The following is a 16,362-nucleotide window of genomic DNA, read 5'->3' on the forward strand; positions in this document are numbered from 1 at the left end:
TCACATTACATCTCTCCCCACATCCCATTCCTGCAAGCTGGAGAAAACTCCCCCAGCACATACTTAGGAAGGGCAGATAGGGGAAGAGAGCAGGGAGAGTATAGTTCAGGAAGCAGTGTGATCTAGTGGCCAGAGCACAGAACTGGGAATCAGGGCTGCTGGGTTCTAATCCCACATCTTCTGTTGGCTCTCTGTGACCACCATGAACCAGTCCCTTAGCCTCTTTGTGCCTCTGTTTTCTTATCTGCAAAACAAAGCTGATAGCCCCCCTGGGAGATAGATAAAGATTATGATCAGCCCTAGGCAAATACTGTCCCCAAAAGTGACTGACTATTCATTTTAATTTTACAAAGGATTTGCTTTGCTGTGTTCATGGTCTTTGTGCATTCACTTTCCAGAAATACCCTAGCACAGGGGTGGGCAAACTTGTTGGCCTGAGGGCCACATCTGGGTATGGAAATTGTATGGTGGGCCATGAATGCTCACAAAACTGGGTGTTGGGATGCGGGAGGGCAGGAGGGCTCCAGCTGGGGGTGTGGGCTCTGGTGTGGGTCCAGAAATGAGGAGTTCCGGGTGCAGGAGGGGGCTCCAAGCTGGGGCAGCAGATTGGGGTGTGTGGGAAGGGTGGGGGCTCCAGCTGGGGGTGCGGGCTCTGGGGTGGGGCTGGGGATGAGAGGTTTGGGGTGCAGGAGGGTGCACTGGGCTGAGACCAAGGGGTTGAGAGGGTGGGAGGAGGATCAGGGCTGGGGGTTGGTGTGCAGGAGGGTGTCAGGTGTGCAGGGTCCAGGTGGCTCTTACCTCAAGCAGCTCCTGGAAGCAGCAGCATGTCCCCCCTCTGGCTCCTACACGGAGGCGCGGCCAGGCGGCACATGTGGGGCAAGTCCCGAACCCTGCTCCCCAGCAGGAGCTCGAAGGCTGGATTAAAACATCTGAAGGGCTGGATGTGGCCCCCGGGCGGTAGTTTGCCCACCCCTGCCCTAGCAAGTGAGTTCCTGGCAAGGATGTTCAAGGGAAAGGACAATATTCACGTAAAGCAAATTTCATATTTATAATAGGACATCTGATTCTGCACGTTACGCTCATCCAGTCAGACACCAGAAACATACTCTGTGTCCAGAAATTTGAAGAAATTGTCTGGGAAATCACTTTGGATAACACATCGAAGAGAATCACGGGCCATTCATGGACAGTTTGTGGACAGGAAAAAAACAAAATACGCCAAATAAATGATGAATTATGCATGATTCTATCCATGCTAGCTGTAAGATTTACTTAATTCTTTTCTTGTCTATAGTGGCCTCCTTTGGAGGGTCTCAATGTCCTGTACAATGTGTTATTATTAATGTGGCAAGGACACAAGATCTGAAGGAGAAATATTTTGTCCAAACACAAATATCTGTATTAAGTGAGAAAAACTCAGGGCAGGTCACAGATTTATCTATAAATTGGATAAAATTTCTTATTTTATTGTGTATATATTTCTTTGCCTTCTTTAGGATCTCTCACTTGTCATCTTGGTCAGGCAAGCAACGTGCTGTGACTTTTGCTTTTCTGCTAAACTCTTTTTTATTGTAACTTCATCAACCAGTCCCCTACCCCAGCTCATTCAGCTGTTTCATCCACCTGTTGTGCTCTGCCTGACATGCAGATTGTGAGCTCTCTGGGGCAGGGACCATTGTCTTTGGTCCATGTCTGTACAGCGCCTAGCACAGTGAGGCCCTGTTTCTTGGTTGAGATTCCTAAGTGCTATCATAATACAAATAATAAATAATAATAGAAGGATCTCAAAGAACTTCATAGACATTAAGGCACACACCCATGTCTCTGTTGTAGATCAGGGTTATCCCCATTGTACAGATGGGGAAACCGAGGCACAGAGCAGGGGAAGCGATTAGCCCAGGGTCATACAGTGAGTCAGTGGCATAGCTGGGAATAGAACCTGGTCTCCTGATTTCATGTCCCTGGCTTGTTCCGTTAGAACATGCTCACTTATTAGTATAATCTGTGTGGCCTTTCGTCCCAAAGACCTTTACAAATTCTCTGTACAGTAATCCCTGCACACAACATTGAAATGCAACTACCTCTGGTGCAGAACACAGAAGCTGTTTTACAGCACACAACAGTACGACACAACAGTTTAGAACAGAAGGGAAGCATAACCATGCATCCAGCTGAAAATGTCAGGGGAAATTTAGGGAGGCAGATTCCTAAGTACTTCCAAAATAAGAGATAAGAGTTTAAACCCAAATCCTCTTTTCCTATTAAGGGAAGTTGGGCAAGCTAGTTTTGGGGTACAGAGAGCAGTATGCTTCTTGGTTATTTGTACTTGTGTTATTCAATGAACAGCTTAGAAAGGGGTAAGTAAGTGTCTAAAAGGCATTTCACTCAACCCAGCTCTCCCTTATAAAGAAATGATTTAATATGCTGCAGTACTGACCCACAATACTGCTGCATACCGTGGTGTTAGCAGTGTTTTAGAATACCAGAGTATTTCACAATCATAATGACATGTGGAAATTAACCTATGCTTTCCAGTAGTAACCTTAAGAACATCTTGTGGGTCAGAGTTAAGAGCCCTTTCAACATATGTATCGTTAGTATGATTATGACTCTGTAAATAAGGTATATAATTAGTGACCTCTCAGTTGAAAGAGTTCATAAGCATGTCTTGCAGGACAGAGCTCAGGTCATTATGGGAATGTGTAAGGTGAAATTACCACGATATTATTGCTGCCCAAACGTATGAAGCAAGAATCATAGAATATTTAGGTAAATTCCCTTCAGCTGGTTATTCTCATGGTATGCCTGTAGTTATGTAGTTTGCATCAGAGTGTTAGTAACTTCTGCAACTTTAACCGTAAGGAAACCAGGATGTTTGTTTTGGAACACCTGCGCTGGAAAGGTGCCCGGTGCACTGGCGTCTGGAGAAGGAGACGTCTGAGGTGGGACTGAGGTTGATTGAGAAGTACTGGATAATGCACTGGAGCCAGCTTAGGGCTCTGGGCTATGTGATGGGACTGGAGGGATTGTAATGAGGCTGAGTTGGGGCTGCGATTGAGTTGCAGAGGGGCAGGGTCATGGGCCTGGGTAGGAGGAGGGTGGAATGGAGCTGAACTAGAGGGAGGGCAGGGGTGCTGGGTAGGGGTGCTCTCTTTCTGTTCCTAAAATTTCTTACAATCCCCAAAGTTCAGCAATAAAAAAGTGAATCAAGCTCAGGGAATTGGGGGCAGGAGAGATGGGGCAGGAGTTGGTTTGGGAGCTGAATTTGGGGGGCACACCGGAGGTTTGCCTTTGGGAGGCATATGGATAGGAAAACTTGGAGGGAAATGAAATGCAGCATGTACAGGAAGAATCTGCTCCTGGATGGACGAAGATCAGCAAAGCTATAATCTGCTTCTCTAGATAGCTAGTGGGGAAGGGGGCAGCATCAGGGACCTAGTAGGCTCTCTCCTGTGGCAGGAAGAGTAAGTAGTGCTCATAAGGAACATAACATAAGGAACATAAGAACGGCCATACTGGGTCAGACTAAAGGTCCATCTAGCCCAGTATCCTGTCTTCCAACAGTGCACAGTGGCCACTGCCAGGTGCTTCAGAGGGAATGAACAGAACAGGTAATCATCAAGTGATCCATTCCCTGTCACTCTTAGAAACAGTCACCAGTCATGGGATCTAGCTCCAGGAAAGCAGGTCGGAGGTGGGATAGGAGCTGCAGGTTGCTAGGAGCCTCCTGGTTTATTTGCTAGAGGTCCAACAGCTCCGTCCATCAGAGACTTACTCTCCTTGTTAACAAAAGGGAGATTAATTATTTAGCAGCTGAAAATGCCAGATGGCGACAGCTCTGTTGTTTACCTGGGGAAGGGAGGGAGGGAGACATGCACCCAAGAGATGAACAGATTGAGTGCAGCTCTACAGGGAAGTGCTTAACCCTCACTGGCCCCGTGCCTTCATCTGCTCCCCTGACACCTCGCCAGCCTTGTGGGGCGGCTTTTTTCTCTCAGAGACCAATGGGCTAGGGCACTGGCAGGCTGAGAAGAGGGCTGCAGTAAATTCCCTTGTCCCCAGTTCACTTTTCAAAGGGCTCACCTTGCTCGCACTCATATGCACCTGCTCATTCCTTTTCCATGGGACCACTTATCCCATGCACATGGAATCCCATTTCCAGAGCTTCTGTCATCTCCATGGGGCTGCCCCGGGGCTCACCGTATCATTCACCCTGACTTGGTAAGGGGAGGAGGAGACAAGTGAGGAATGGGAGGCAGCCCTACTGCAAAGAGTTCTTCTCAACCCCCCAAAACTAGGAGTTCAGCCCCTGATCCCAATGGGATCCAACTATCTAGTATAGACACAGCCTTAGGAAAGATCCTGCCAGTCCAAGAAGATGACATAGAACCTCTCCTGATGGGAGGCCAAATTTATGGCCTGCAGCCATCCCACCTTGGGCTGGGATCTTGTCAGACTTCACATGTTAAGCAGGATCAGGCCAAGTCAGTAAGTACTGGATGTGAGACCTCCAAGGTGCTTCAGGGAGCAGCCCGGGTGACTCAGTCACAGGCACCGAGTTGGCACTGACTCCACGGTCCCAGTGTGATGGTTGGGGATGCAGTTCTGTGGGGGGGGATAACTCAGGAGGAGGAGGTGGGGGTGAGTACAGGACACAATACCCAACATAGTGCTAGGTGGCACTGTGCTGGATAAGATATAAGGTCTGAATCCTTAACCTCTCCTGGGGACTGAAGCTCCTGGGGCACTTTCCCTTTCCCCAGGAGTCAGCATGCTAACTAGATCCACAGGAACCTTTCCCAACCAAACCCCAAACTGCTTAAGCCTTGGTGAGTTCCAGGTTCAAAGATAGAAGCCAAAGTGTTTTGCACACATACATATACTTTCTTTGAGGCTCTTCCATCAGAACATCTTGCTGCTCCTGTAGAGAGGCAGATTTTCTTTGCAGAGGGATTCTCATTTGTTTCTGTAGCAAAACCAATCACATCTGGTCCCAGCGGAGCAGAGCGCTATACGCATCATGCACGTGCTTAGTCCCATGGGCAGGTCCATCAGGTCAAGCAAAGCCCCATCCTCATTGCACAGTGCTGGGCACAGCTGGTTGTCTCAGTTTTCACCTTCGTTATTGCTTGGATCAGACCCACAACGTAAGGCCAAATTCCAGGGGGAAGTGTGGTCTAGTGGGTAGGACACTTGACTGGGACTTGGGCAGTCTTGGTTCTATTCCTGGTTGAACTGTTGGGTTACCTTAATTTCTCTCTGTGCCTGTTTTCACTTTCACCCTTTGTCTGTCATGTCTATTTAGTCTGTAAGCTCACTGGGGCAGAGACTGTCTCTTATTGGGTGTTTGTACAGCCCTTAACACAACAGGGCCCTGATCTTGGTTGTAATATAAATAAAAAGAAGGGTATGAAACCAACACTCACCAGCAGTGAGACCCAGCTTACCAACCTGCTTGTGAACAGACTCAGGGGTGTTTCATCTGGCTCTAGCATTAACGGCAATCAGGATATTAGTGCTTGGCACATCTGCAGCACGTTACATTGCCATAGCACACTAGACACTTGAGGAAGGTTGAAACGAGACCAGCAGTTTGCAAGGAAATTGGCATGGCCTGGTGCAGTGGCTAGGGGTGCGGTGCAACATCATGAGGGATGGAGGTGGGGAACAAGCGTGTCCAGCAAAACAGTAGAGAGGGCCCTTCCCTTCCCTTCTCCTTGCTAAGTATAACAGTTCATGGTACAAAACCGAGCCCCAGTCAGCCTGTCCTAGGGATCCAGGATTTGCTGCACCAGATCCAAGCATTGCTCCCTGACTTTCCTCTTCCCAATCCCTCAGAGGGAGACGGGGCATGGAAAGGAGCAGGGTGCCAGTAGATCTGGACAGTGCTGGCTACATGCTCAGTGTTCATGGAACAAGGTGCTCAGCGCTACTTACGGAGCCATCATTTTAAAACGGTGCAGGACCCTGCATGCCGCTAGCCACAAAGTCCAGTCCCATGGTGCCAAGACAGCAGTGACTGGAGGCACTAAAAGGCAGCATTGGGGGTGGAAGCATATTGACTCTAGGCTGCGGCACCACGATAGCACTCCTCATAAGGTTCAGTACAGCCTGCCAACCCTGAGCTAGATCCTCTCTCATCCCCAAAGCAGCAGGTTTAGTTGGATCCCAGGACCTTGCCCTCTGAATGCACAGAGACTAAGCACAGTCCTGCAGCGACAGCGAGGTCATCAGCATGGAAGAGAAGGTTGGTTCAAGGAGGGATATTGGAGACACTGCTACTCCCACAGACCCTGGGGATAGATCAGTCACCACTTCATCCTCTGCTGATACTGGAGAAAACCACAGACCCAAATCAGATCCTGTATTTCTGGGACTGGGCTTGGGCCCTGTCACCTGTTGCTGCTGGGAGAGGGAAGGGGATGTTGTGTCATTCTTCTTGTGACCACCAACGAAAGCTTATGCTCAAATAAATTTGTTAGTCTCTAAGGTGCCATAAGTACTCCTGTTCTTTTTATGGATACAGACTAACACAGCTGCTACTCTGAAACCTGTCATTATGCAAGGCACTGAATTTAGCCGTATATCTTCTTACTATATGTTCCATTCTGTTTATCCGATGAAGTGGGCTGTAGCCCACGAAAGCTTATGCTCAGATAAATTTGTGAGTCTCTAAGGTGTCACAAGTACTCCTGTTCTTTTTGCAGATACAGACTAACATGGCTGCTACTCTGAAACAAGCCAGTGAGAGTTGCCCAGGAGGGAACCAGCTGAATAGTGACACTGAAATATTTGTGATAAGCAAACTAGGGAAATAGACAAGCCTACTATGAGATGGGTGCACAACTAGTTGGAAAATCATACTCAGAGAGTAATTATCAATGGTTCAAACTCACAGGGCATATTGAGTGGGGTCTCGCTGGGATCTCTTCTGGGCCTGGTTCTATTCAATTTCTTCATAAATTATTTGGATAATGGCAAAGAGAGCACACTGATAAAGTTTGTGAATGATACCAAGCTGGGAGAGGTTGCAAGTGCTTTGGAGGGCAGGATTAGAATTCAAAATGATCTTGATAAACTGGAGAATTGGTCTGAAATAAATAGGATGAAAGTCAATAACGACAAGTGCAATGTACTAGACTTAGGAAGGAATAATTAATTCCACGCACACAAAATGGAAAAATGACTACCTAGGAAGGAGTACTGCAGAAAAGGATCTGTGGGTTATCATGGATCACAAACTAAATATGAGTCAACAATGTAACACTATTGCAGAAAAAGCGAACATCATTCTGGGAAGTATTACAGACACGAAAAGTAATTCTTCCACTCTGCTTAGCATTGATAAGGACTCAGCTGGGGTATTGTGTCCAGTTCTCAGCACCACACTTCAGACTGGTGCAGACAAATTGGAGAAGGTGCAGAGGAGAGCAACACATATGATTAAAAGTCTAGAGAACATGACCTATGGGGGAAGACTGAAAGAGTTGGGTCTGTTGAAGTTTGGAGAATTGAAGGCTAAGGAGGGACATGATAATCTTCAAGTGCATTAAAGGTTGTTTTAAAGAGGAGGGTGATATATTGTTCTCGTGCACTGAGAACAGGATAAGAAGTAATGGGGTTAAATTGCAGCAAGAGAGATTTAGATTAAACTTGAGGAAAAACTTCCTAATGCATGGAACAAATTACCTAAGGAGGTTATGGAATCCGCGCCATTGGAGGTTTGTAAGAACAGGATAGACAAACACCTGTCAGGGATGGGCTAGATAATACTTAGTCCTGCCTCAGCGCAGGGGACTGGACTATATGACCTCTTGAAGTCCCTTCCAGTCCTACACATCTATGATTCTATAGGGAATCCATGTTGGCAACTGGCCACTTAGCACAGCATGACAAAATGAGGCCTTCAGAGAACTCTCACTGGATTCTCACACATAGCCCTGGGTCCCTCTCACTGGGCACTGTCGTTCTTGGATCTTTTGCGACCCCTGGCTTAGCACTACCCCCCAACCACTCACTAAGCACTGTGCCCCATAGCTTTCTGGGGATCCCTCACTAGATCCACCCCAGAGCCCCCTCTCTATTGAAACAAGTTAAAAGAGTTGTCATTAACATTCGTCCCATTTAGAAAAGCTATCCCTGATCTTGAAGCAGCTTCTGCTCCTCAGCCACCCAAAAAAGGTTGATTGTAACTTGCACAGCTGGATGGGATGGGGGAGACTGGACACACATCAGGTGCGTGGCCACCTGCTGCAGAGTGCATTAGTTCAGAGGAGCTTGCAGATCTCATAGGGCCTGAGATTTTTGTTAGCCCTTCGTACAGTGGTCAGGGAGAGCTGGTGGCTAGACATACAGGTTTCACTGTGCTTGGTTTCTGGAGCAGCAGGTTCCTGCTGGGAGACTCTGGCCCCTCTGTCTCCATCCAGTATTTTTTATTACTTGCCCTGTTGCTGAATCTGGAATCTTGGTTCCCTCTGTTACCCCTCCTCCAATGCACAGAAAGGCCATTCTGCACGACCTGGTATGCTGAGTTATGTAGCACTGCCAGAGGCCACTCAAGCCGATCTGCTGCCCTAGGCAAAACTTCAGCATGCTGCCCCCTCTAACCCTCTAGAACAGAGGTTCTCAGCTGGGTGCAGGAGGCATGTTAGACTTTTCAGTGGGGGGTGCAGTGAGAAAGTGGGGGGCCAAGTGCCAGGTCACAGCACCACTCATTCAGGTTTGGCCTGGCCGCTCTTCCATCACGACGAGGGTGGGGGTGGGGCCGGCTGGGCCAAATCTGAGTGAGTGGCGCTGTGACCTGGCACTTGGCCCCCCCGCTTTCTCACTGCACCCTTGGCGCATGAGGTCGCAGCGCCACTCAGCTTTAGCCCAGCCTCTCCTGCCTCCAGGCAGCTGCCTAGTTTGCCTATAGCTAAGGTTGCCCCATAGCACTTCTCTGTTTAATAATAATGGTGCAGACTGTTCCCCCTCCGGGTATCGCAGAGATGGGAGCTTTGGAGAGAGCCTTCTTCCTGCCAAGTCACTCCTGGCCCTCTGTGAAGCATAGTGCTGTGCCAATGGGGGTGCCATCTTTTGTATGAAAAATGAAGCTGGGGCCTTGGCTGTCCATGCCCACTAAAGATTTCATGGCACTTAGTAAAACTAGGAGTTTTAATCCCCCATCCCAATTTAGGTAATTCTATTCTGCCTCCCTGAATTTACACAGCAGTTCCAGCAGCAGACAACAATGGTCCCCCAACTGGTGCTGGCTGCTGCTCCTTGTTTCTAGCTGGTAACTCATACTCTTAAAGGTGAATAATGCATTTAACACCTTTCTAATGCCGCTTTCCGACTAGGCAATCTCTGTAGCTGCCTCAGAGCTGTTAGTTGATCCCTGGTGGGACTGGAGGCGGGGCCGGGTGATGGTGAACGGGTGTCTGTCAATGAAGATGTGGCCCTTGCTATGAAAACATTGAGATCCCCTGGCATACAGGGTAGTTCTCCCACAACTTGCTGTGTGCTGTTGCTGTTAAATGTTACACCTCAGAAGTGGATACATTTCAGGGAAGAATGAGCAATCTCTGTCGGGCAAGAGCAGTTTGGAATCTTTCAGGATGAAAGAGGCTGTAATAACACATGATGTTATTACTGAGAGATTCTCTGCCACAAGGGGCCACAACAGTGGTTCCCTTAACCCACCCAGCAATATTGTTAATCTATCCAACTATACTCTTAGCGCAGCAGAAGAATCTGTCCTGTCTCGGGCCTCTCCTTCTGCCCCTCCACCCCCATGAACATGATACAGTTCTGTGGTGACCTAGAATCCTATTTTCGACGTCTCCGACTCGAGGAATATTTCCAACACACCTCTGAACAACATACTAATCCACAGAGACCTTCCTACCAACACTACAAAAAGAAGGATTCTGGGTGGACTCCTCCTGAAGGTCAAAACAACAGACTGAACTTCTACATAGAGTGCTTCCGCCAACGTGCACGGGCTGAAATTGAGGAAAAGCAGCATCACTTGCCCCATAACCTCAGCTGTGCAGAACACAATGCCATCCACAGCCTCAGAAACAACTCTGACATCATAATCAAAAAGGCTGACAAAGGAGATACTGTCGTCATCATAAACAGGTCAGAATATGAACAAGAGGCTGCTCGGCAGCTCTCCAACACCACTTTCTACAAGCCATTACCCTCTGATCCCACTGAGAGTTACCAAAAGAAACTACACCATCTGCTCAAGAAACTCCCTGAAAAAGCACAAGAACAAATCCGCACAGACACACCGCTAGAATCCCGACCAGCGGTATTCTATCTGCTAGCCAAGATCCATAAACCTGGAAATCCTGGACACCCCATCATCTCAGGCATTGACACCCTGACAGCAGGATTGTCTGGCTATGTAGACTCCCTCCTCAGGCCCTACACTACCAGCACTCCCAGCTATCTTCGAGACACCACTGACTTCCTGAGGAAACTACAATCCATCAATGATCTTCCTGAAAACACCATCCTGGCCACTATGGATGTAGAAGTCCTCTACACCAACATTCCACACAAAGATGGACTACAAGCCGTCAGGAACAGTATCCCTGATAATGTCACGGCAAACCTGGTGGCTGAACTTTGTGAGTTTGTCCTCACCCATAACTATTTCACATTTGGGGACAATGTATGCCTTCAAATCAGCGGCACTGCTATGGGTACCCGCATGGCCCCACAGTGTGCCAACATTTTTATGGCTGACTTAGAACTCTTCCTCAGCTCTCGTCCCCTAATGCCCCTACTCTACTTGTGCTACATTGATGACATCTTCATCACCTGGACCCATGGAAAAGAAGCCCTTTAGGAATTCCCCCATGATTTCAACAATTTCCATCCCACCATCAACCTCAGCCTGGACCAGTCCACACAAGAGATCCACTTCCTGGACACTACGGTGCTAATAAGCAATGGTCACATAAACACCACCCTATACTGGAAACCTACTGACCGCAATGCCTATTTACATGCCTCCCGCTTTCATCCAGACCACACCACACAATCCATTGTCTACAGCCAAGCTCTACGATACAACCGCATTTGCTCCAAAACCTCAGACAGAGACAAATACCTACAACATCTCTATCAAGCGTTCTTACAACTACAGTACCCACCTGCTGAAGTGAAGAAACAGATTGACAGAGCCAGAAGAATACCCAGAAGTCACCTACTACAGGACAGGCCCAACAAAGAAAATAACGGAACGCCACTAGCCATTACCTTCAGCCCCCAACTAAAACCTCTCCAATGCATCATCAAGGATCTACAACCTATCCTGAAGGACGACCCATCACTCTCACAGATCTTGGGAGACAGGCCAGTCCTTGCTTACAGACAGCCCCGCAACCTGAAGCAAATACTCACCAGCAACCACACAACACACAACGGAACCACTAACCCAGGAACCCATCCTTGCAACAAAGCCCGTTGCCAACTGTGCCCACATATCTATTCAGGGGACACCATCATAGGGCCTAATCACATCAGCCACACTATCAGAGACTCCTTCACCTGCACATCTATCAATGTGATATATGCCATCATGTGCCAGCAATGTCTCTCTGCCATGTACATTGGTCAAACTGGACGGTCTCTACGTAAAAGAATAAATGGACACAAATCAGACGTCAAGAATTATAACATTCAAAAACCAGTCGGAGAACACTTCAGTCTCTTTGATCACTCGATTACAGACCTAAAAGTGGCAATTCTTCAACAAAAAAACTTCAAAAACAGACTCCAAGGAGAGACTGCTGAATTGGAATTAATTTGCAAACTGGATACAATTAACATAGTCTTGAATAGAGACTGGGAATGGCTGTGTCATTACACAAAGTAAAACTATTTCCCCATGTTTATTCCCCACCCCACCCCCCGTCACTGTTCCTCACACGTTCTTGTCAACTGCTGGAAATGGCCCACCTTGATTATCACTACACAAGGTTTTCCCCCCCAGCTCTCCTGCTGATAATAGCTCACCTTACTTGATCACTCTTGTTACAGTGTGTATGATAACACCATTGTTTCATGTTCTCTGTGTATATAAATCTCCCCACTGTATTTTCCACTGAATGCATCCGATGAATTGAGCTGTAGCTCACGAAAGCTTATGCTCAAATAAATGTGTTAGTCTCTAAGGTGCCACAAGTCCTCCTTTTCTCCTGTCCTCTAGCTTGGGACAGGATCAAAAAGTGACTCACACAAGCTACTCACCTGGGTTTTCTCACCTATCTTTTGTTGGAGGTGCTGTACCTCCTAGATTTCTTCCCTCCTCCCCCCCCCCACCAAAAAGGCCCCACACTAGGCCAAATCTCTTTAAAAAAATTTTCCTAATAAGTTTATTAAGGTTTACCATGACTCAGTTTCCACACAGGCATTCCTATTAGTCCAAAGGCCACTTGGTGTTCATTACAACCAAAATACAACTATAAGCATATATATACACACCTGTATTCCCTACCCTAGCAACAAAACTGTTTATAAGCATTGACCAAAATGCAACAGGTTCAGACCTGGGAGACACCTTCCCATCATGGTGTGACTCGAGGCATAAGGAAAAGCTCTGACAAAGAACCCCTAGCAAACATTCTACACTATAACAAGCAAGAGTTGTCACTGCTGGTTGTTGGACCTTAGCTCGAGTTAGATGAAGCAGTTTAGGGCTACACTCTGCTCTTGTCAGGGTTTTTCCCCTTATCTTACTTTGCCATATTTTTTCCCAACTAATGGACATTTCTAGCCAATTATGGTACTATCCCTGGTGCCCAGTTAACCGTGTTTTCTTTATTTATATTGCTTAGCCCAAAGCTTAAATAACACAACATTGGTATTATTGGGGTCACTATGAGTTTAATGCAGACAACTTTTTTCTTTCTCTTGATTTCTTTCTTTATGCACACGTGCTGGGGGCCTAGCACACGTGCTAAAATCCAAATCTAATGTGGGCCTATATTCTTACAAACTCCATCCCTCTGACTGAGGAGGGCTGGACTCAGCTGTCTCAGGAGCCCATCAAAACCAGCCCTGGCTCAGCCAGAGTCAGGACTATCCATTTGGCCTGGAGGGCATGTGGGGAAAGGACCCCCTTCCTCTTGGAGGTGCAGCAGGGGCCGCATTGTGTCTTAGTCACTATCTAGGTAATTAAGAGCCCATCTTTCATGTACATTAGCAGGAGTGAGGCTGCACTGAGACATGCATTGGCCGGCCATGGAGGGAAGGGGGCAGTTAAAGAGAATGGGAGTGTGACAGATAAGTGGATTTTTTGGCATCAGTCTTTACTGTAGAAAACCAGAGGGAAATTCTTACCCCAAAGTCCATTTTTATGGGGAGTCAGAATGTAGCCTTGACAGAGGCTGAGGAGGGAGTTATAGAGCAGTGGTTCTCAACCGGGGTATGTGTGCCCCTGGGGGTACTTGGAGGTCTTCCAGGGGGTACATCAGCTCATCTAGATATTTGTCTAGTTTTACAACAGGCTACATAAAAAGCCCTAGCAAAGTCAGTACAAACTAAAATTTCATACAGATAATGGCTTGTTTATACTGTGCTATATACTATATAGTGAAATGTAAGTACAATGTTTATATTCCAGTTTATTTATTTTATAATTATATGGTAAAAATGAGAAAGTCAGCAACCTTTCAGCAATAGTGTGCTGTAACACTTTTGTATGTTTATATCTGATTTTGTAAGCAAGTACTTTTTAAGTGAGGTGAAACTTGGGGTACGCAAGACAAATCAGACTCCTGAATGGGGTACAGTAGCCTGGAAAGGTTGAGAGCCACTAGTATAGAGCAACTTGGGATAATTAAATGCAATAAATAGCCAGGAGCAGATGGGATCAGCTGAGGGCTCAGAAGAAAAGAGCGTGAAATCACAGCGAGATTGACAGAGCCAGAGGAAGTAGGCAGAAAACCAGTGTCTGCAGGGAGCTGCTAACATGGTGCCTGTTTTCCAAAAAAGCTGCTTTGGGGATTAGCTGGGAGGCTCAAACCAGGAGGCCTCCTCTGGTTACCAGGGAAAATGAATGGAGTCAGAACAATGCTAAAATAGCTCAACTGTTGGATAGGTCTGATGTGATGGAGTCCAGCTGAGCCAACTCCTGGAGGGCCGGTGAGGCCTGTTGGCAGTAGGAAGCCTTTCTGTGTTCAAACACTATTGTGAGGAGCAAAGGCAGCTCACGTGATACCAACCACAACTAGTCCTGGTCCACGCTGACCTGTTAGTTGTGGCTGGTGACATGTCGTTCTATTTTAACACAGTATTTCCTAGTGAAGACAAGTCCTGACAGAGGCAAGAACACTTGGAAAAGTAGCTCTGGACTTGCAGTGCCGGGAAACAAGTGCTGGGCAAGGCCAGGATTGGAGTAGCTAGCTGTGAGCAACCCCACTGCCAGTAACTCTGCCTCATTTCTGACAGCTCCTCCAGGAGCAGGGAGGCAATGAACTCTGTCTCTATGTCTGCTGTGAGATCAATCCCAAGCACCTCAGGGCCAGAAAAATATCAGCAAGTTGGGAGGATGTCAGAGGAGAGCAACGAAAGTGATGGAGGGGCTGGTTTATGAGGAAAGATGACAAGAGCTTGGTATGTTTAGCTTGGCTAAGCAATGACCAAGGGGCCAGTAGCGGGTCACAGGTGTTTGACAGGTAGAAGCCCCCAGGGGAGCAGGGGATTGCTCAAGGGTATACAGCAAAAGGGACTAGGATGAAATCATTGAAGGTGAATAGCAGTAAATATTTCCTAATAGCGAATTCTGTGAGGCTGTCATGTCATCTCCCAGGGGAAGCGGTGGGAGCCCCATCGTTTGGGACATTGAAACTGGACTGTAGTAAAGCCGAGGAAATATCCCAGAGGAACAGTCCTATGCTGGCAGGAAGATGAACTGGAGGATCCAACAGGACTTTATAACATCAAAGATTCTGAGTATTGGTGTGGGGGGGGGGAGGGTGTAATTTATTGGGTTGCCACAAAAGGTGAAACTAAGTTGGTGTGGGAACAAGGTGAGCAGAGCCCTGTCTGCCCCTCTCCTAGTATCAGTGTCTCTCTTTCTCATAGCAGCTCTGGTGAACGGTTCAGTGCCTCACTCCTACACACTGGCCGCAGCGTGATGGCAGTGACTGATTCCAGCCGCCAGGACTGAGTGGGGAAGGCAGCGAGGGACCTTGGTCAGGTATGAGTACAAATGAGACGGCATCTGAAAACCAAATGACAACAATCGTGTGTAGTCTTATGGAGTGTAGCCCTGGGACAGGGCTTGGAGCAGATGGGAGCTTCCCCATTCCCCATGGCACCTCCTGCTGGGAGAGGCTAAGACTGGAGAAGTTGTGAGCGGCCCACCACCAGCGCCCTGCCCCATCTCCTACAGCGCCTCCTGCTGAGAGAGCTTGGGAATTGAGTAGCTGGGAGCTCGCCCATCCCGTGTTCCTGTGCTGATTCCTACAGCGCCAGCGGCTGGGACTGCACTAGCTACGCGCTCGCTCTGACAGCTACCTGCCCTACACTCACCTCTGTGGTGCCTCCTGCTGAGAGAGGCTGGGGCTCTAATAGCCGTGCTCACAGCCAGCTCCACCTGCTGGGGAAGGCCAGGACTGGAGTAGCTGTGAACTCCTGCCCGCTAATGTTCCCCCACTCCCCAACTCCATCCTGCCCCTGGTGGACTCTGCCCAGGTGTTTTGCAGGGTCTGCGTGGAGGCACAGATGGACACCGTGTACTTGGCTGAGCCTGCACCCGGGGGTGCCAACCCCATCTCCCTAGATGTCCTCAGCTTCCTGGACCCGCTAGCGAACAGCACGGAGGAGCAGTGCTTCAGCGCCCGGTCCCGCAGCACGGTCCTGCAGGGGCTGCCATTCGGCGGCGTGCCCACCGTGCTCGCCATCAACTTCATCCTCTGGCTGGTGAGTGAGGCGAGGAGGGGGCCGTGCCAGGGTGCCATACTGCCCCCTGTCCCCACCTCCCAGTGTCTGCCCAGTCTCTCGGCAGTGTCTCAAGTGACCTGGGGACGGAAAGAGGCAGGCCTCGGGGTGGGAGTGACTCAGCGTGACTAGAACCGCACACAGGACTAAAGTGTGACACCACATCACCTATTCAGCGTGGTCAGATGACACAGTGGTCAGAATGCCTGAGCCCTGTCTCCACTGCAGCTCTTGCTAATGGAGCTGGCCAGGTGGTGAACTATGAGCCCTGATTTTCCTGGTGCCAACGAGGCCGTGTGTGTGCAGGTGGAGTCCCCGAGGAGAGACGAGTGTCATAATCATGGACATGTGTGTGTATTATGTGAGCCTGCAGCAGGTATCAGATTCTGCCTGTAGGCATCTGGGTGGGTTCCAGCATGT

At 48.4% G+C, this 16,362-nt stretch overlaps 1 protein-coding gene across 3 annotated transcripts in view; it reads left to right on the plus strand.

Annotated features, from left to right (window-relative positions):
* TMEM63C (transmembrane protein 63C) overlaps positions 1 to 16,362 on the plus strand; it is a 77,394-nt gene that overhangs the window by 36,920 nt on the left and 24,112 nt on the right. For 2 of the 3 annotated variants that reach the window (XM_077819188.1, XM_077819186.1), the window contains 2 exons: positions 15,085 to 15,199; positions 15,708 to 15,924. In XM_077819188.1, the coding sequence (XP_077675314.1) occupies positions 15,727 to 15,924 (198 nt within the window). In that variant the 5' untranslated portion in view covers positions 15,085 to 15,199; positions 15,708 to 15,726. The remainder of the gene's footprint in view (positions 1 to 15,084; positions 15,200 to 15,707; positions 15,925 to 16,362) is intronic. The other variant, XM_077819189.1, reaches the window with a different exon arrangement.

The sequence above is a fragment of the Eretmochelys imbricata genome, chromosome 6 (genome assembly GCF_965152235.1).
Source record: "Eretmochelys imbricata isolate rEreImb1 chromosome 6, rEreImb1.hap1, whole genome shotgun sequence".
Lineage (NCBI taxonomy): Eukaryota > Metazoa > Chordata > Testudines > Cheloniidae > Eretmochelys > Eretmochelys imbricata.